General features: G+C 39.7%; 1 protein-coding gene across 1 annotated transcript in view; it reads right to left on the reverse strand.

The window, feature by feature from the left end:
• The window catches only part of LOC306868179 (transcription initiation factor TFIID subunit 4), a gene marked incomplete at its 5' end in the record, with an annotated part of 44,864 nt that extends 25,372 nt beyond the window's left edge, over positions 1–19,492 (reverse strand). The window contains 12 exons of the mRNA XM_079414243.1: positions 5,398–5,454; positions 7,837–7,962; positions 9,512–9,642; positions 12,079–12,248; positions 13,655–13,760; positions 13,898–13,973; positions 14,244–14,429; positions 15,403–15,492; positions 16,649–16,771; positions 16,870–17,046; positions 17,780–17,940; positions 18,277–19,492. Of these exons, the coding sequence (XP_079270369.1) occupies positions 5,398–5,454; positions 7,837–7,962; positions 9,512–9,642; positions 12,079–12,248; positions 13,655–13,760; positions 13,898–13,973; positions 14,244–14,429; positions 15,403–15,492; positions 16,649–16,771; positions 16,870–17,046; positions 17,780–17,940; positions 18,277–19,492 (2,619 nt within the window). The remainder of the gene's footprint in view (positions 1–5,397; positions 5,455–7,836; positions 7,963–9,511; positions 9,643–12,078; positions 12,249–13,654; positions 13,761–13,897; positions 13,974–14,243; positions 14,430–15,402; positions 15,493–16,648; positions 16,772–16,869; positions 17,047–17,779; positions 17,941–18,276) is intronic.
• Between the last annotated feature and the right edge of the window lie 942 nt (positions 19,493–20,434).

Here is a 20,434-nt window from a genome sequence, read left to right on the forward strand (position 1 = left end):
GGGGGGGTGGCCAAGTATGGTGACCCATACTCAGAATTTGTGCTCTGCATTTAACCCATCCAAGTGTACACACAGTAGTGAACATACACCCGGAGCAGTGGGCAGCCAATGCTGCGGCGTCCGGGGAGCAGTTGGGGGTTCGGTGCCTTGCTCAAGGGTCTCACCTCAGTCGTGGTATTGAGGGTGGAGAGAGAGTTTTGATGATTCACTCCCCCCACCTACAATCCCTGCCGGACCTGAGACTCGAACCCACGACCTTCAGGTTACAAGTCCAACTCTCTATCCACTTATCTGCTCCATAAATAATTCTATATAGCTTATCTGAATTGTTTAAATGTGTAGAATCCACATAAGCTTGTTTTTCATCAACCGGTTAAAATTTACAGCAGGGCATGCAAATTTGGTCCGTTTTTTGGCCAGACAGAAACTGCACTCAGGCTGAATGTAAATAAGTGTCTGTAAATCCACTCTCTGACAGCAGGTGGCGCTTTATACGGAAAAGCTGAATTACAGCTGATTCCCGTGAACTCCGCGAACAAAGCAGTATTGTGTTTAAGAACACTTCCTTTAGGTATTACATGGAGCTAAGATGAAAACAAAATGCCATCGAATCGTTTCTGAAGACAGTCAGATCCTTCAGAGGTACATTCATATAATTAATTCACTGATATATTCATTTGTATAATTCCCTCAGCACTCTTTTAAAACCTCCCAGCTTTTCCGCCCTGTTTTCACTCAGAATTAAACTACTCTGCTGCTGTGCGCTCGTGACACTGTTACACTCTGCTTTATGATGGACAGTATTTATTTATCGTGAGTTGTTCAGATAGCGGTAATCGAATACGGTTTTAATGATAATTAAAATATGAACCGGTAATACGAACCTTGGAGAATTTTATCATGATTTATCGTCAAACCGGTAATCGTTACATCCCTATTCGTGACATGATTCACTTCCACAAATATCATCAGACTTTGATTGATCCCTGTTCTTTGAATAAAACAGGTCACGTACTGACATTTGATAGTCATTACACTGACTGAAAACACCTCTGCACAGATGGACTCTAATTTCACCATTAAATTAACTACTAATCCAAGAGATTCACATACTTTTGCCACTCACAGATATGCAATATTGGATCCTTTTCCTGAATACATAAACGACAAAGAAAATATGTCTCATTTGTTTGATTGGGTTCTCTGTCTACTTTCAGGACTGCGAAAATATGATTATGTTTGGGATGATATTTATGCAGAAATATAGAAAATTCTAAAGGGTTCACAGCACTATATACATACATATATATATATATATACATACATATATATATATATATATATATATATATATATATATATATATATATATATATATATACACATGCATATATACACACACACACACACACACATACATACACACATACATACAGGTGCTGGTCATAAAATTAGAAAAAGTTGATTTATTTCAGTAATACCATTCAAAAAGTGAAACTTGTATATTAGATTAATTCGTTACACACAGACTGATATATTTAAAATGTTTATTTCCTTTAATTTTTATGATTATAACTGACAACTAATGAAAGTCCCAAATTCAGTATCTCAGAAAATTTGAATATTGTGAAAATGTTCAATTTTGAAGACCCCTGGTGCCACACTCTAATCAGCTAATTAACTCAAAACACCTGCAAAAGCCTTTAAATGGTCTCTCAGTCTAGTTCTGTAGGCTACACAATCATGGGGAAGACTGCTGACTTGACAGTTGTCCAAAAGACGACCATTGACACCTTGCACAAGGAGGGCAAGACACAAAAGGTCATTGCTAAAGAGGCTGGCTGTTCACAGAGCTCTGTGTGGATGCTCAATCCGCAGACGGTTCGGATGATCTGGAAGATCTTTGGCAAGGCCGAAGTAGATATTTTCGCCTCCAAAGACAGCTCTCACTGCCCAACTTATTATTCGAAGGCCAGGGACGCGTTGGCCCACGATTGGCCCAACCTCCTCCTTTATGCATTCCACAGGTCATCAGGCGATTCAGGGAACAAGGACACAAGTTCTATTGGTAGCCCCCTTGTGGAAAAACCAACCTTGGTTTTGTCAAAGCTGACTCATCTGCTGACAGCAGCCCCCTGGCCCATGCCCCTGAGACGGGATCTCTTCTCTCAGGCGAACAGAACAGTATGCCACCCTCGACCCGAGCTGTGGGTTCTCCACCTTTGGCTGCTCGACAGGAGCCTACCAGCCTCCCAGAGTGAGTGTTAAACACCATTTCTGAGGCTAGAGACCCGTCTACGAGACGCCTCTACGCCCTTAAGTGGTCTGTTTTCTCCACTTGGTTCCTAGACCGCGGTGAAAACCCATCTACCTCTGAGTTAGCGATGGTTCTGTCCTTCCTGCAGGAACTACTGGACAAAGGACGATCCCCTTCCACACTCAAGGTGTTCGTAGCAGCTATAGCGGCCTTTCATGCCCCTATAGCAGGCCAATCGGAGGGCAGAGACATTTCAGTTGTCCGTTTTCTGACGGGAGCCAAGAGGGCTGAATCCGCCTCGGCCCCTTACAGTCCCTACATGGGACCTGCCCACTGTGTTGAGGGCACTGAAGGGCCTTCCCTTTGAGCCGCTAGAGTCTACGAACCTTCGGTCACTGTCGCTGAAGTCTGCTCTGCTACTAGCACTGGCGTCGGTTAAGCGAGTAGGAGACCTACAGGTGCTCTCTATTAGCCCTGCCTGCCTGGAATTCGGGCCCAACGACTCCAAGGTCGTCCTGAAAAGTCCTGAGAGCTCAAGTCATCACACTCTCCGCACTTCCTCCCTCTGAGGAGGACCGGAAGTTATCCTTGTTATGCCCTGTCAGAGCTTTGAGGATCTACTTCGAGCATTCTGCCTCCTTTAGGCGCCCGGGGAGCAGTTGGGGGTTCGGTGCCTTGCTCAAGGGCACCTCAGTCGTGGTATTGAGGGTGGAGAGAGCGCTGGACATTCACTCCCCCCACCTACAATCCCTGCCGGCCCGAGACTCGAACCCACAACCTTTGGATTACGAGTCCGACTCTCTAACCATCAGGCCACGACTTCCCCATTAGGCCACGACTATATGTGTGTGTGTAATTTTAGATATTTATATATATTTATTTATTAGGGGTGTAACGGTACACAAATATGACGGTTCGGTGCGACCCCTCGGTTTTAACGACATGGTTCGGTATGATTTCGGTACAGCAGGGGGGAAAACTTTTTTTTTTTTTAAACAAGTTGCTCTTTCTTTAAATACACTCAGTTATAGTTTAAATTTTCTTTGTCATAAAAATGTACCTCGGTTTATGTTTAAAACTATAGGGAGCCCTTTTAAATTATAAGGTTACAATTAGGCCTAACAACAAACTACATCCGAATTACAATTGTAATTTTACAATTGTAAAATTGGAATTGTAACCGAAGTATGCATGGAATCAACCAGAGAGCTTGAGCGCATCGCGGTCAAGAATTCTCCATCAGGACTGTTCCCACAATGTATTCATGTAAGGCCGGTACGTCCAGGTTATAAAACCTAGCAAATGTGGATGGCGAGGCCCAGCTGGCCGCCGCACAAATCTCTGTAATGGACACACCGCTAGACCACGCCCATGACGAGGCGATGCCTCTAGTAGAATGGGCTTGTACTCCAATGGGGCATTGTAGGCCCAAAGAAGAGTACGCCAGCGTAACAGCATCCACTATCCACTTAGAGAGCCTCTGCTTCGTGACCGGATGCCCTTTGGCGCGGTTACCGAAGCTAACAAAGATCTCTTCCGTACGCCTAAAGGAGGCAGAATGCTCGAAGTATATCCTCAAAGCTCTGACAGGGCATAACAAGGATAACTCCCGGTCCTCCTCAGAGGGAGGAAGCGCGGAGAGTGTGATGACTTGAGCTCTCAGAACTTTTCAGGACAACCTTGGAGTCGTTGGGCCCGAATTCCAGCATAAATGGCTGCCCACTGCTCCGGGTGTGTGTTCACGGTGTGTGGGTGTTCACTGCTGTGTGTGTGCACGAATGGCTGGGTTAAATGCAGAGCACGAATTCAGAGTATGGGTCACCATACTTGGCAGTATGTCACTTCACTCACTTATATGTAAGGACATGACCCTTTTGACATGTCCCACTGCAACTTTTTGTTTCAGTAAGAGCAAGGTAAGAAATCAGAGATAGAGGTTCAGAGGCAGCTGTCTAGGCTTCAACAAAGAAGAGCAGCTGCCATTTTGCTTTGAGGTGAACCATGTAAATAAATATATAGAACTGTGCTGTTCAGCGTTTCTCTTTATTAGTCTAGTTAGCTATACCGTGATCTGAAAAAATGAGATGCAGCAAGACCAAAGAAGCTTCAAGAAGTGCTTTTTTCTTTCTCCATAACGATATGCCCTCAGGTAAGAAAAACAACAGAGTGCTGAAACAAACAATATATCCACAGCAACAGAGAGACAATGGGCTCTGCGGCTCTAGATTTGAATAAAACATGCTTCGAATGATCGCTGGGGTTCAGAAAAGATCCTCTTTGACGAATGAGATCTAACAGTGGTTGTCAATACAAACAGAGACATATGGTGACATAGCGACATATGGTGTGTAAACTGCTTATCTACAGAACGGAGGGGAAATGACAACAGAGGCATGTGGGTTTTTTTTTTCTAAAAATGGGCCAATTTCTGTATCCAAAACTGTAAGTTCCTGTCTGGCATTCAATGAAAATTACAGCCTGAAAGCTGTTCACTGTGCTAATGAGGACTCCACCCCCCAAACTAATCCAAGTTGAAACAGGTCACTTCTAAAGAAAAATAATTCAAATGTATATGCAAAATCACAGAAGGAATTATTTTCCTAGTCACACTTGATCATGCAAAAACAATGATTGTGGACTGGAGCTTTCAGGCTTCAGAAACACAAAGCTATTGTTTGAGTTCTTATAACTTGAAATATAGCGCATGTATAATAATTTTTGATACTTATAGTGCTTTAGTATCTTGTTTGAAGATTGACCGCACCAGTCCCGATTCATTCTTCCTGAATAGAAAACAGCAACTATTCTTCAAAATACCTGCTTTGCTTCCACGCAATGAGGTAATTTAGCTTTTATTGCCATTATACCTGATGAAAAATCCCTAGTGCTCAGACATGTCATGCCCCCCACAAGCCAAAGATTAGCCCATATTAGACTCATGATGGCAGCAGGGCGGTGTGACATCTGAGCAAAATGATGACTCCCCCTCCATGCAGTAATAAACTTGTTAGGAAACGTATGAGACCATTTGTCTCAATGTCAGACTAAATGATGTCAAAGTCATAGCAATGGAATAATCATGAAAAATGTATGTCGAGCACTTTTATTAGTACTATTAAATAGTCTTCCATAAAGCTCACCTCTTTAGCTTTCTGCTTAAGCCGAGCCTGTTCAGGATCCTCCTGCCTCGAGCGACTCTGCAAGCAAAGAGAAACATTAGAACTAAAATAGACCGGTTTAAATTAGATCCAGGATTTAGATGAACAAAATTAGAGCAGAAATATCCGTTCAGAAAACAATCAAAAAGTAACAAACACAAAGAAACAGTTCATCCAAAAATGAATATACTGTCATTATTTACTCGTATGCCATTCCAAACTGATTTGATGTTATTTTTGCTGTAAATATTCTTCAAATGTGTTTCACAGGAAAAATGTCAGAATACAAATATGAAACGACACTATTACTACAGAATAACAACAAATTATTCCATCCTTTAACCTAAACTTTTGCTGTACATTAAGAAAACATTAAGGGCCTGTGACAATAATTCTACCATAATGACAAACAAAATAGTAAATGGGTCAAGTCTATTCCCAAACAGTATTTATATGAGACCGGGCAACAGAAAACATAAGAACAATTATATTCTGGCTGACATCTCAATTAGCCGACTGCATTAATTAGAATAGGGACGGAGGTGCACTGGGAGTCACTCTGGAGCAGGACATCGTCTGCGTCATCATCAGCTTTTGTCATTTAAGTCAACTAATTACCTCTGCTTTCATGTTGCCATGTCTTATTCCTGTGGGGGACTGCCACACCCCCACCGTATCTTAAGGAGTGAAACTTCAAGGGAGAGCAATGCATGCTGGGAAGTTGCTACTAGCCGTTTGTTGCTGCTTTGGAATCTATATGCAGTCTCAAGTGCCACCGTCACAAATGAAATAGTTAGGAAGTGATATGCGAGTAACATGCAATTCCGTTTCTGAACAAATATATAGAGATGGGATTTAATTGGTTTTGGTAAACTTAAATCAGAGTAAAAAACAAAAAACCCTGGATGTTCTGGTTTCAATGCAAGTATCGTCCCACAAAATTGCGTACATTAAGTATCGGCTGATATTACACATTATTTTTTTTAAATTTGAGAAATTATTTGAATTGAATGGCATTGACCAATTTTGGATATTAATTATTTTGGATATTGTTTATTCTCGGTTCCTCCTTCATATTTTTACATTTAGATCAGGGGTTCCCAAACACGTTCCTGGAGCCTCCCCAACACTGCACATTTTGCATGTCTCCCTCATCTAACACACCTGATTCAAATCATCAGCTCATTAGCAGAGACTGCAAGACCTGATTTGGGTGTGTCTAATAAGGGAGACAAACAAAATGTGCAGGGCAGGGGTGCCTCCAAGACAGGTTTGAAAACCACTGGTCTAGATCATCAGCTTACGCCACCTGAAGTTAATGTAATAATTTCTAATTAACCAACATCACTGTAAAATGTAATCTTTGCATAAATCTTGAAATTAATATACATTTTTGATACTGTACAATATAACGTTGCAACGTCTCACCTTTAGCATGCAAAACATTTTTTTTTAATATCTGACAGTTATCGGTTATTTGCCATAACATGAAAATAATTATTGGCTTATATAAACCAGAATATTAATTTCAAGTAATTTGTACTTCCTTAACAAGCTAAGAGAGATGGGATTTGTTCAATACAAATTGTATTGGCAGTATCTGTGAGAGTTGATTACCACAGAAAATAACTTTGACTTTTCCCCAAAAAACAATTTACTTTACATTTATTAAAAGCTGATATTACAGTTTTTTATTTATTCATGCTAATTTTCTTTATAACATGTGATTACCTTTTTTATAATTAATGCTTTTATCCTCCAAGTTAATCTTTTTTTTCCGAATCGAATGTTGATTTTTCATACTGTACTTAATGTTGCGATACCTAAATTCACTTGTAGCATCTAAAACGACTAAGTTTAGGTTTTTTTATATTTAAAAAAAATTTGATTGATTGCACAGCCCTACTACCTATATAGCAGTTTTTAAAAAAGCCATGTAGTCTTCTTGATTAATTTATAAGCAGCATTCACTTGATTGGTGCCAAAAAGGTAGTGATGCCTTAAGGACCATCCATTACATAGAACATGACCCCCTCCCCCCCAAACAAACTCCGTGAGTGAGATAGTGTCACTTCCTTAGAAAGAAAGCAACTTCAAGGCAAATTTAAAGCATCCTCTCCCGCTCCCTAACAGAAGACTCATTCCCTTTCCCCTGATGTACTCCAGTCCAGGCAACAGTACAATCAAATCAACTCGAGACTGGATAAATCCCTCTGGCTTTGCCATTACTGCAATTTGCTACAGTATGAAGCAAGTGCAATCTTGTGCCTTAATAACACTGCCTTTTCTCTCCAAGGCTTAAAAGCACAACTGGTTTCTTTTAAACAGTGGCCAACACGTGCGGGAAAAGCCAGCGTTCACTAGCAAGGCGCTGATGGGCAGACTGGCGCCAACGGCCACTTCCGCATCACTCAAACCTACTTTTGCAGCTTTCATTAGCAGCTCCCGTTCTTCGTCATCTTTCCTCTGCTTCTCAATCTTCTCCAGCTGCTCAAAGAACTTCAGCTGGGTCCGCACATCTGACGCCTGCTCGTAGAGCTCCTCATCCTGGGGAAAGAAAAAACAAAACTCCTCATCAACAAGTTCATCACCTTTACATTGTTATAAGAGTGAACTAACTTTTTCTCCAGCTCGCCTAAAGTTTGACTCTTTTCCCTTTCGTGCGTAAATGAAAGTGAAGTTAGTAGGTCACCCAGAGCTAATGGGATAATTGTGCATGTCGCAGTGTTTCTGTGAGGCAACCCCCGACTCTTTTTCCAGCGATGGTTGTTCTAGCGTTGCAGGTAAAAGAGCTGCATGAGGCGCAGCGGAGGACCAAAGCCGAGCAACGGCACACACACATAGCACACACACACACAGGAACCCACACATTTTCATGCACTTCTGAGGCTATAGCCTATTAGCAGCAGGAACGGCACTGCTCTTCTCATCTCTTCTCGCGCACTTTCTTTTGCGCTGAGGCTGCGCCTCACTCGCAGGGCCAACTTTTCCTGTCTCCATTCAAGTTTGGCTTGTTTTTCGCTGATGTCAACAGGCTGACTTCATAAAGCCGTGCCAGTTATTCATTTTGAACAGTTTGTTTCAAAATCAGAATGTAACAAATCGCAACATGACACCGTATCCTCTTTGCATCATTTTTTTTCTTAGTACAAAATTTCCAGTTTTTTTTTTAACTCAAGCTCCATTACTTTCAGTCTTCTATTTAACAAAACCAGGATCATTTAAAAATTAAATAATGAATAATATAAAATCTGTCTTTCACTTGCCAAACACAGGAAGCTTTGGTGCTCTACATTAACAATTACAGCCTATTATGAGCAATCCCAATTTGGTTTCTGAATTATTTTAGGACTAATGCATCTCTTATGGTTTCCACAAAAATACTAAGCAGCCAAACGGTTTTGTTTGCTTCTTGAGTGCCAAATCATCATATTAGAATGATTTCTGAAGGACCATGTGACACTGAAGTCTGGAGTAATGGCTGCTGAAAATGTTGCTTTTTCTTCACAGAAATAAATTACATTCAAATATATTCAATTATTAATGTAAAATTAATAAACACACACATATATATATAGCGATACTGAGTGAATGCTCTCAACACATAGTATATGTTCATCAAGCAGGCACACTTTCACTTCAAATGCGCAAAATCCTATAATCCAAAAATAAAAACCTATACATAGTAGCCAAAAGGAAATGCTAATTTTAAAGAAAAACGTTAGATGTACTTAGAGGCTTTTGCATCTGAACATCTGAATATTTAATAAACTCCTTCATTTCAGTCCATAATTTCAAGTTATTTGATAGATGCATCAAAGTACATCTTTTATCAAGCTAGAATAACTGATCAACTAGTTATAATGGGAATTATAAGTAGTTAGTATGATGCTTTACAACAAGTGTCTTACCCTTCTAAGTCTTACTAGTGTAGTTTACTAGTGTATCTTCCACGATCAAGACTCAGGTTAGGGTTAACATTAACAGTAGCATTTTTAGCATGAAGGATGTATAATGAGAAATGTTCGGCGGGAAAAGTCAGTTTGTGGTTTCTCTTTGAAGTTCTGGAGCGAGCGGCTCAAGTATTGGTTCTTACTTTGCAGGAGTCAACGCGGTGTTGCGCGACAGCCGAGACTTTCTCCAGCATGGAGCGCAGCCTGGACTGAGTGGCATGAGAAATGAGAGTGACTGTCTCCATTGACACCTCCGTCACGCCGAACTTCTTGGCTGAAACGATACAAAGTTTGGTGTTAAAAGTCACTCGGGAAGGTAGAGGAAAAGTGAAGAAAAGTGATTCTTTGAGCCTGGAGCACCAAACCAATTAAAAGACAAGTATTATTGTTTAGCTTCTAAAACCTGCCTCTCGATATGACCTAATTTAACTAGTAAACACTTCACATCTGTCACACCCACACACTCACTTCCCATCACTCTCTCCACATCACATCCAGCAGGTGGCGCAACACACCTCCTCCCCGTTCCCTCCTCCAGCCATCAAGCTGAAATCAACACACACACACACACACAGAACTCCCCCGGAGGAAGATTTACATTTTTAACACACTCCACCCCCCTGGCGACAGCATAACAACCACAGCCGGGCTCCATGTAATAGCACATATCCGCAGGCAGTCATTGGTATGCACTGCGTGCTAAATCAAGAGCACGGGGGGAGAAAGAGTTTGCTTAAATACAATAATGGAGGGCGCTTTTTTGGATGAGAGGGATCCAAAGACCTGCCTCATGTCTGTCTGACAGACTCCTGTTTCTTCGTGCTCTTTAAGACATCTTTCAAGTGATTTATGCAAAGGTTAACTAATCATTATTAATGAGATGCTGATGCAGTATGTTTGCAGATTGCATGTACAGAATTTGGGTGTCTGGTCTTGATTCTGGACCCTATTTTGTGTTGATATGCACCTTTTCCTATTTAGTAATGGAGAAAAGACAGCAGACTTCCACCAGCTTTTATTTCCAAGGAATTATGGGAAATATTTAGCTTGCATACCAAGTGCACGTCAGTAATATTGTGAAATATTGTGATATCTTACTGAGCGCAAAAATAACTTAATTTGTGTTCCGAAGATGAACGAAGGTCTTACAGGTTTGGAACGACATGAGGGCGAGTAATTAATGACAGAATTTGAATTTTTGAGTGAACTCTCCCTTTAAGCAGAACAACTGTTATTTCTTGAGCAGAAAATCATTATATTAAAATAACTGACAGCTTAGCCATCAGAAGAATAAATTACATTTTAAAAATATAATCAAAATAAAAATGTTTTTTTTTTTTTTTTTTTACTGCATTTTTGATTAAATCAATGCGGCCTTGGTGAGACTTCTTTGAAAAACATTTTAAAAATCTTAATTATTTTAAACCAGTATTGTATAACATTCATGCTTGGCTTGTTAGTGTTGGCTGCCAAGCAAATGAGTGTTTCGGAATACCCTAAGAACCACCTAGCAACTATCTAGAAGACCTCAGCATCACCTTCAGCACCCCTAGCATGACTGTGACTTATGAGGTCAAGCGTGCTCACATTTTCTCTGAAATGCAGAAAGTCCTATTGGTTTACATGTATCATCTATACACTGTAGATTCGAAGGCATCTAGTCCTTGAAATGTGCATTGTTTGTTTAGGCAGGGACATTCAGAGTGCATGCAAGTGACCTTGTCAGGGAAGAGGCCCGAGGCAACCTCACATTTCAGCACACAGCAAACTAACTGAGAGCCATCAGAAGACGCCAAGACGGCCTATAAAATATTCATACGCAGCCCGAGGAGGCCTAAAGCTCGGACACAGGACATTCATTAGCCTGACTTAGCAAGTGAGTGACCAGTGGAAGTGCACAAGAAAGTGCCCAAGTCTTAGGCGGAGATCAAGGAGAGAGGACCGGAACGTTACTAATCACCGAATCTCAGCTTTTTAAGTTTAGAGTAGGTCACCCGATATATAAAAATATCTAAAAAATACTATAATAGTAAATATTATAAAATAAATACAAAAATAAGTCAAATAGTCATCTAAAAAAAACTATTAAAATGCCTAGAATACTTTGCCTACTTTGTCCATGTATAAATATATAGGAATTAACAGCAATAGTAATATTAATAACAACATTGTTGATATATATTTTTGGCAAAAATGCAATTTACATTAAGAAATACGAATCTAGCCTAATTATACAGTCCTTCTTTATGACTGATTACGCTAGGGTTTTAGGCTGCTGATTGGCAAGTGGATTTTAAAGTCAAGTAGTACAAAGTATTAGTGTTCAGATCCCTTGTATACTTTATTCATATGCCTGACTGTAAATATGGCCAAAAATATAATCCATACAGCTCTCTCTCTGTGTGGCGTTTAAATCGAGCAGCCGAATCATAAAGCTTAGAAAAGAGTGACACATCTTTCCTGTCTCATCGGGCCAGCTTTCATCAGCTTTTTGTTTAAATCCATTCATAATCCCACACCCATTTAAAGATCCGCCCTCAAACAACGTCAGTCAACACTGATACAGTAATTAGACAGAATATTAACTGCCCACACAGTGGCGGTACAGCCTAAACCTCTTTATGACTGTAAACCTGCCAGGAGAAACTGATCCTGACAAGCACATTGCCAGACTGCCGATGAGAGTATTGCAGCGCGGGTTATTGCGTACCAGTCTCCAGGAGACGTTTGTGGAGCAGGCTGGCAGGAAGGAAGGCCTCGTCCTTACAGGAACGGATCTGGGTGCCCACCAGCTCCGAACCCGTGGCCAAGATACGGGCGTTCTCCTCATTTAGGTTTACACCAGCCATGGATGCCACGTCATTGATGTCGTCATCATCCCTGCAGACACGAACGGAGGAGAGACAAGAAGAGTTTCACCATGCATGAAACAGGTATATTATGATAGATATAAATATTCTGACATATTGTATCACATACACAAATATATAAATTTTTTATATATATATATATATATATATACACATACACACACACATATACATACATACATACACACACACTAGGGCTGGGTATTGTGACCAATTCTGCGATTCGATTCTTATTTATGGTTTCGATTCGATTTCGATTCGATTCCGATTAGCTATCAATATTTCATTTAAAATGTTAGTTTTGCAGACATGGGATCCATATTTTCATATAAATTCTGGTAACTGAAACTCTCCTACTTAAGTTTATTACTGAAATACACATCTACATTAATAATAGGGTGCACACAGTTGTTTTTTTTAGTGGAGCAATTCGAAAGATAAGTGAAGTGACATTCAGCCAAGTATGGTGACCCATACTCTGAATTCGTGCTCTGCATTTAACCCATCCAACGTGCACACACACAGCAGTGAACACACACACACACACACACACACACACACACACAGCAGTGAACACACACACCGTGGTCAAGCCTCGCCCTGGGTGAACCGCCTTCTTGATCATGGTGTCTCCCCTGCCAGGTAAGTATATCTATAGATGGTGACACCTTCAGGACAAGAGGTGAATATTCATATCCTCTTACGTGAAGCACACACATTAAGAATCGATTCGGGGATTTCCCGAATCGATATCGTTGCGTTAAACTGAAGATCGATTAAAATCGGAGAATCTATATTTTTTACCCAGCTCTAATATACACACACACACACACACACACACACACACACACACAGACATATATATATATATATACACACACACATACATACATACACACGTGTGTGTAAGCATTAAAAAAGAAAACAATCAGACCCCCCCCCCAAAAGGTTTACTTAGATGATCAGTTTTTGTGTTGTAATATTAATATTATAAAATTATGTTATTATAATACTATATTAGTTTATTTATACAGGACTACAATTACTATGGGATTACAGTAATTACTGTAAAAAATAAATGCATATAAAATACGCAGTACTAGAATTACTGTATATTTTATAATTATTTTCTTTTTAAAAACAAATATTGTCTACTATGTTTATAAGTGAGAAGCTGCCAGTGTTTATTTATTAAAGAAAAGCTCAGTGGAGAATGGGTTTGATACAAAACTTATTTTAAATATTTTTTTAAAAAGGATTCATTTTTCTTCCCCATATTAATAAATAGTCATGAACATGACTTCATTCCATCACACCCATTCTCACATTGTAAAATTCTGTCATGCCCCCAATGCCATGAAACAACTAACAATTCTAGAGAAATGCTGCCTCCTACTGGACTCTTAGAAAACCAACCTGAAAGTCCCACCCCCAGGGTCATTCAGCTTCTGTTTCTGATTGGCTGCGGCTTGAACAGCCACACCCATGGGGCTCCTCACTTGCAAGGGTGTCCCAACAGCACCTGCAATAAAACTTGTAATTATACTGGGGAAGGTCCATTGGACTCTTGCATGAGAAAAGGAACACTTAAGCCTCAATAACTTTCCTTTAGTGGGTTTAAAATGGACTCTAAGCTCATTAAGTCTCTCAATAGCTTACCTTGAGCACGAACCGTCTGTGTAATCACCACCGGCATCCGTGTCGGAGTAGTCTGAACCCCAGGTCTCTTAACAGCCTGAGGAGAACAAAGGATATGAAAATTCAAACTTATTTTTTGCTTCTGAAGTTTGAATTAGAGACACTAATGTGTCTTACTGAGCCTAAGATCATAAAATTAATCTAATAACATGCGTTTGAGTAAACTTAATGGCCAAATAAACAGATGCATTAAAATAATCCCAATTTTCATAATTATTTCAGTGGCAGAATACTGTACATATGTTATGAATATTCAAATATAATATATTGACCAAGCCTACAATAGACCATAGGAACAGATGAGTACCATGGTGGTAGTGGAAGCCAGGCCAGCAGCCGGTCGGATGGTAGATATGGTGGTGGGCAGTGTGCTCGGCACTGGAGCTTTAATGGTGTTCACTGTCAGTGGGGTGGATGTAGTAGAGGTCTGAGATAGCTGAGTTAAAGACTGCTGGGAGTTCAGAAGGGTCAGACGCAGAGCAGGCAGGCTTTTCTGTACAAAGAGAAGGGGAAACAGATTTCAGGTAAAAACAAACACAAGCCTTGACAGGATAGCCCACCCAAAAATTAAAATTGTCTTCATTTAGTCACCCTCATGTTGCCCAAATCTGTATTATTTTATGTCTTCTGCTGAACACAAAAGTAGATATTTTGAAGAACGTTGATAACCAAACAATGGTCTCTATTGTCTTTCATTGTATATTTTGTGTCCATACAATGGAAGTCAATGGAAATTGAAACAATTAAAGTGCCCCATTATGGATCTTTGAAAAGTGAATGAAAACATCCTGCAAAGTTTTAAATCTGAAAGTGCACCGTGTATAAAGTTATTGACTCTCAAAAGAAAGAGTCGACAATCATTTAAACGAGTCGTTTTTAAACTAATAATCCCAAGCCATTTCATGTTGACATCAACATGAAACATTAGCATATTGCCACTTGGTCCAGGTTGGTCTGAATGAAAATCCACATTCATTCTTTGCCACTAGGTGGAGCAGTAAAATATCTGTTTCCCCAGCAAGGCTGTACACAAAGCTACACTGTGCTCACAAATGCTGCTTTCATTACAGGCATGACGAAAAAAAAAATTAGACCAATCGGACCAATCACAGCAGATTAGCGTTACGCAAAGGAGGGGTTTGGAAAAATGAATCTTGAGTGAATCATTTGGGAGTCGTTGAGCAAGTAAGGTGAAAATAAATGCATATTATAAGACAATGAAAGTGTTTTTTTGACCTTGCATGCATGTAAACCTGTTGTTGGGGACTCCCAAAACATGAACCTTTCATTATCCATAATAGGAGCATTTTAACTAACATTTTTAAAAATATCTTCTTTTGTGTTCCACAATAAGACAAAGTTTTTGAATGACATAAGGGTGAATAACAGAATTTTCATTTTTTAAAACTCTCTTTAAGCTTCTGTAATTAAGAGCAATGAGCACAACTGCTTTTTTCCGTCCAAACCTTCAAAAAAGGGATCAGGTACGGTTGAGGAGATGATTTCAACTCCGTCTGCAGGCGATTTGTAAACTCCTCAGGCTCGATTTTTGCATCCTTTGCAGATTTTAGAAGGAAAAATACACAACAGTTACACATGCTTTAAGAAAAGATTAATGTTATTTAAGTACAAGAATTTTTAATAACCAGCTCAAATTTAAAGAAAACAATTGAGGGCTCTGAAATAAAACTTAAAAATTAACGATTGTATGATGTATTAAACATTGTGGTGAATTTGGCAAAGGTTAAATTTTTTTTTATAAAAATCAATATTAAGTTAATCAATTATACAGTTTTTTTTCCTTACAAATACTTTGCTTCAAAGCTAAAGAAATTAAATGTGAATTCAAGTCTTTATAGCAAGTTATTTGAAGACAACTTTTGTAAAAAACAAAAAACAAAAAAAAACAAAGTTGAATAAAAGACAAAAATATATCTAAAAGCCAGTAAAAATACAGGCAGGACAGATAAAATAACTCAATTATGCCAAATTTGCACAGAAGCACTTCTGCAGTGGGATATGATGCTGCTCAGAGGTGGCATAGATGCATGTGCACACCAATTACAACTGTATACTTTGATAGGCAATTTAGACAGTTTAGACTTAAAAGCAATTTACTCTGGAATTTTGAACAGGCACAGAGCAGCCTTAACGTGGCGGTGTAGAGACACCTTCACTGCCCTGTCTGTTTTTAGTCCAGCAATTGCTGACATCTACAGTTTAGCATGAGAATATCACTTGAGGAAGTACTATAATTTTAACTGTCACTATGAACCGCTATATCAAATCTTTTATTGGCGATGAAACAATACTGAGAGAAGGGTCTGGCTGCAGACTTGCACTTGCACGCTCAGACTTGCACGCTCAGACACTTGCACTTCCGTGGGTGACGTCACTTGCAGTCTTTTTTATTTTGTTCTATTTATTGATAATTTTTGGTTTGAATCTCTCAACATTTTACAACAGTAGCCAGGTTTTTTCTTGTCTTCACCACCTGGCTACTGTTGTAAAATGTTGAGAGATTCAAACAAAAAATTATCAATAAATAGAACAAAATAAAAAAATTAAAAAGACTGCAAGTGACGTCACCCGCAGAAGTGCAAGTGTCTGAGAGTGCAAGTCTGCACCCAGACCCTATTGAATACTGAAGTGTCTCAATCCTAACATTGCTGCTAGTGATGCAGATATAAAACACTTAACAGTCAAACTTACCAGCAGATCCTGCACTAGTGCCTTCACATTCCGAGATGTTTCCGGTGAGGGGGAATTATGGGATGCCAGTTTGATGAGCGTTGCTAGGAAGTTCTTGCACTTCTTTACATTCTCTTGCATTTCCTAGAAGAAAAATTAAAGTATTGTACAACAGAATGAATTAGAACCCATGTCTCCACCAATAGTAATTTACATTATGGACAAACACAGTGTAGCACTACCTGAGAAAGGACAGGGGCTCTGTTAGCTGGGGCGGCAGCATGGGTGGTGATGGGACTCTGAGGGGTCACAGAGGGCTTGAGAACTGTCTGCGGCGCAGGCTGCACACGGGCCCCTGCTGTAATGACTGTGGTGGTGGGCTTCTGAGCCGAGGTAATCGTTACCACTGCTGTCTTCTGCTACAAAAATAAAAGCCAATTCAAGAACCGTTTCAAGTGTTTTGTGCACCACGACAAAAAGAAATGTTTTGAAATAATACAATAAACAACAAATTTAAGAAACAGTTCACCCAAAAATGACAATTTGATATTCCAAACCCATATGTTGTCATTTTTTTTTTAAAGCAGAATTTTTCAAGAATCTTCACATAGACAAAGATTCTTTTTGTTCAATGGAAGTTCTTCTAAACTTTAAAAAAGGACGAAAAAAAAAAAAAAAAAAAAAAATCGAAAGATATTTGATTGTCTTGGGTGATTAACAGAAGCAAATCAAATAAGATATTTGGTTACAAGCCACTAGAGAAATAATGATGTTTGTTGTCACTGTTATGCAACCTGCACCACATTTGATTTTACATTAAAATCAGGATGAGATCGTCTGCAGATAAATCATTTACATTTCACTCTTTTCACCACACAAACACTTTCACACACCTCAGAAGTCATACGAACTACATTAAAGGTGATTTAGAACACAAGAGAACCACTTCATTTCATTTGTGGAATACAAAAGTAGCTGTTATGCAGAGAGACCGCCTCAATCCGCATTCAGTTTCACTGCATGGAAAAAAGATGCACTGAAAGCGTCAACAGAGATGGCCTTCTTTTATATTGTTATTATTCACTGCTAAATCATAGTATTATAATGCATCAAGAGTCTTAAATGCTTTCAGATGACCTGTCTTGCTCATACCTGGGCAACAGGTGTGGTGACTCTGAAAGCGGTTCCAGCAGTAGGTGTAGCAGGTCTCGGTGACAGGGTGCCTTTATTTTGGTTCTGAGCTTTGGCCTGGGCCAGGACCTGCTGAGGAACCAATGCCAGCTGACCGGCCTCCGTGCGTACCAGCACCATACCTCAAAAAGAACACAGAAAAATTCATTAACAAATCATATAGGCATAATTAAAATAGCTGAGAAAAGTAGTAACAATACTATACTCTTTGTTGTTCCAAACCTGTATGACTTACTTTTTTTTATCCACACAATGAAAGTCAATTTACTTTGATTATATATACAAAAATATTCCTCAAAAATGTCGTCTTTACATTCGGAAGAAGAAATAAAGTCATTCAGGTTAAGAACAACATTAAGGTTTGTAAATAAAGACAGAATTTCCATTTTTGGGTGAACTGTCCCATTAAACGCCCTCTTTTTGGCTTCTGATCCCCCTACGGCTTCCCAAGCTTTTACCTGGAGGAATGGTGAATCCTGGCGGTAACTGTATGGTTGTTTGTTGCTGCGGTCTAACGATCAGCTGAGTCGTAGGAGCCCCTGGACGTAGCGGGGGCGTCGCGGTCGCCGTCCCCTGAACGGGCACACCGGGTCTCAACAGGGTCGTAGGCTGTCCTACGAGAGCAGTCGCTGCTGGCTTTGCAAGGGCAGAGGGCGTGCTTGCCACAGGAAGTGAGGTCACCACCGGGCTGGACGACACTATAATCTGAGCGGGCGTGCTGGGGTGCAACCCTACGGGAGTCCCGGGTAGCTGGTTCGGGACGATGGCTTTAATCTGGTTTTGAGGGTCAGATTTGGGCTCTGTGTTTGTGAACGGCACAAGACCGGAGCCCTGCACGGGCAATCCTGAGACTTTGGGGTCACCTCCGTTGTGTACGACACTTGTGATGGTGTTAGGAGGCCTGTGCAGTGCAATGGCTGGGTTTGCTTGACTATCTAGTGACACATTCGCATGTGGCAGTGTGCTGTTGGGCTGAGCTGACACAAAAGCAGTATTTGTACTAGCAGGAGCAGACATGTTGCCTTTATCATTACCTAACGTTACACCTGAAGCAATGTCAATACCGTTTACAGAAGCAGGAGCAGAAGCGATAACAGAAGAGTTTAACGTGCCACTGCTTCCGTTCACAGTCTGTATTCTGGCGGGAACCGACCGGACAGCAGACGCAATGTGATTTGTTTTGGGGTGAGAGTCTGTTGGTGCTGCGTCACTTGAACAAGTTGATGGATTTGATGAATGATATTGCACCCGGTTGGCGGCTGTAACCGAATTTGCAGAGGTGCTAGGCAGGCTCGCGGTGGACGGGACGGCACCGGACGCCGGGTTCCTGTCCGGGCCGTTTTCTTGAGAGTTTCCCTCCTGGTTTCGCTCTGGCTGCCGCTGCTGCTCCAGTGTTGTTCCTACTTGGGCGGGCAGCAATTTCCCCAAGTGTGGATTTAGCGCGTTTGGGGGTCTCCTGGTGTCGCCTTGAGGACCGACTGCCTTGTTTTGTCCACCCAACTGCGATTCTAACGAGCCTACGAGGTCACTAACGGCTTTTTCGTCCACTTCGGAGTAGAGCATATCTTCCAGTGGATCGGGGACACCCGCCATCTTTGAGAGACGCTTGAGAAATGCGCACGGCGCGTGCGTTGTTTTGCTGCTGAGGCATTGTGGGAAACGTAATGACATCATGGGCAAGATTTGCAGCTGTTGTCATAGGTCTGTCATATCAGGAATTAAATAAGGAAACTACCATATTAATATTTAATATGACTTAATAAAAATAAATTACATTTCAATAATTAAAACATAATTTAATAAGTAAATATAAATAAGTAGATATGTATTGAAATGAAAAATCAAATATATTTAAATGTTACAATTTGGGAATAATATTTGTCATATTTAAATTAAAGACATTTCTGTTAAAACTCATTCATAAATATCGCCAATTGTTATATTGATAGATGCAGAAACATTGTTTTTATTTTATTGTAAAGCTTTCAATTATGTCATGCCTTATGATCAAGAATATTATTTAAATTATATGCTACTTCTAATAGCTAAAGTTACCATACATAAATGTAAATATGGAGGAAAAAGCTTTTTTTTAAATGGCAGAAGTTCAACATGTAAAAACAATATTAAGAAAAATAAGAAAGCTGTATATGTGTTTTCCTTCCTTTTTTAACATGTACATTTAATTTTTTTTTACATTGTTTATCCTAATCCTAATCTTGGCTGTATTTATACATCTTTAAACAACAAACAAACAAAAAGAAAATATAAGCCTGATTCTTGGCCTTCTCTACTTTTTAACTGAAATAGACTCACTTGTTATTTTTTTTTTATTATTTAATACAAAAACTAAGAAAATTATTTTTAATAGGAACTTGTGTGTATATATATATATATATATATATATATATATATATATATAAAACATACTCTACATACTGTTTTTATTGGTAAAACAGTAGCTAAAAGTCTGTCATGGACATTTGTTGACTTGTGTAACAGAGCATTAGTGGCAAATATTGATGAAATAATAAAATAAGTAACATAAACATTGTATACAGTTATCCAATTATAAGTAGATATTGAATATCCATTAGATATTTGTTTGTTAGTAAA

The sequence above is a fragment of the Barbus barbus genome (genome assembly GCF_936440315.1).
Source record: "Barbus barbus genome assembly, chromosome: 50".
Classification (NCBI taxonomy): Eukaryota; Metazoa; Chordata; class Actinopteri; order Cypriniformes; family Cyprinidae; genus Barbus; species Barbus barbus.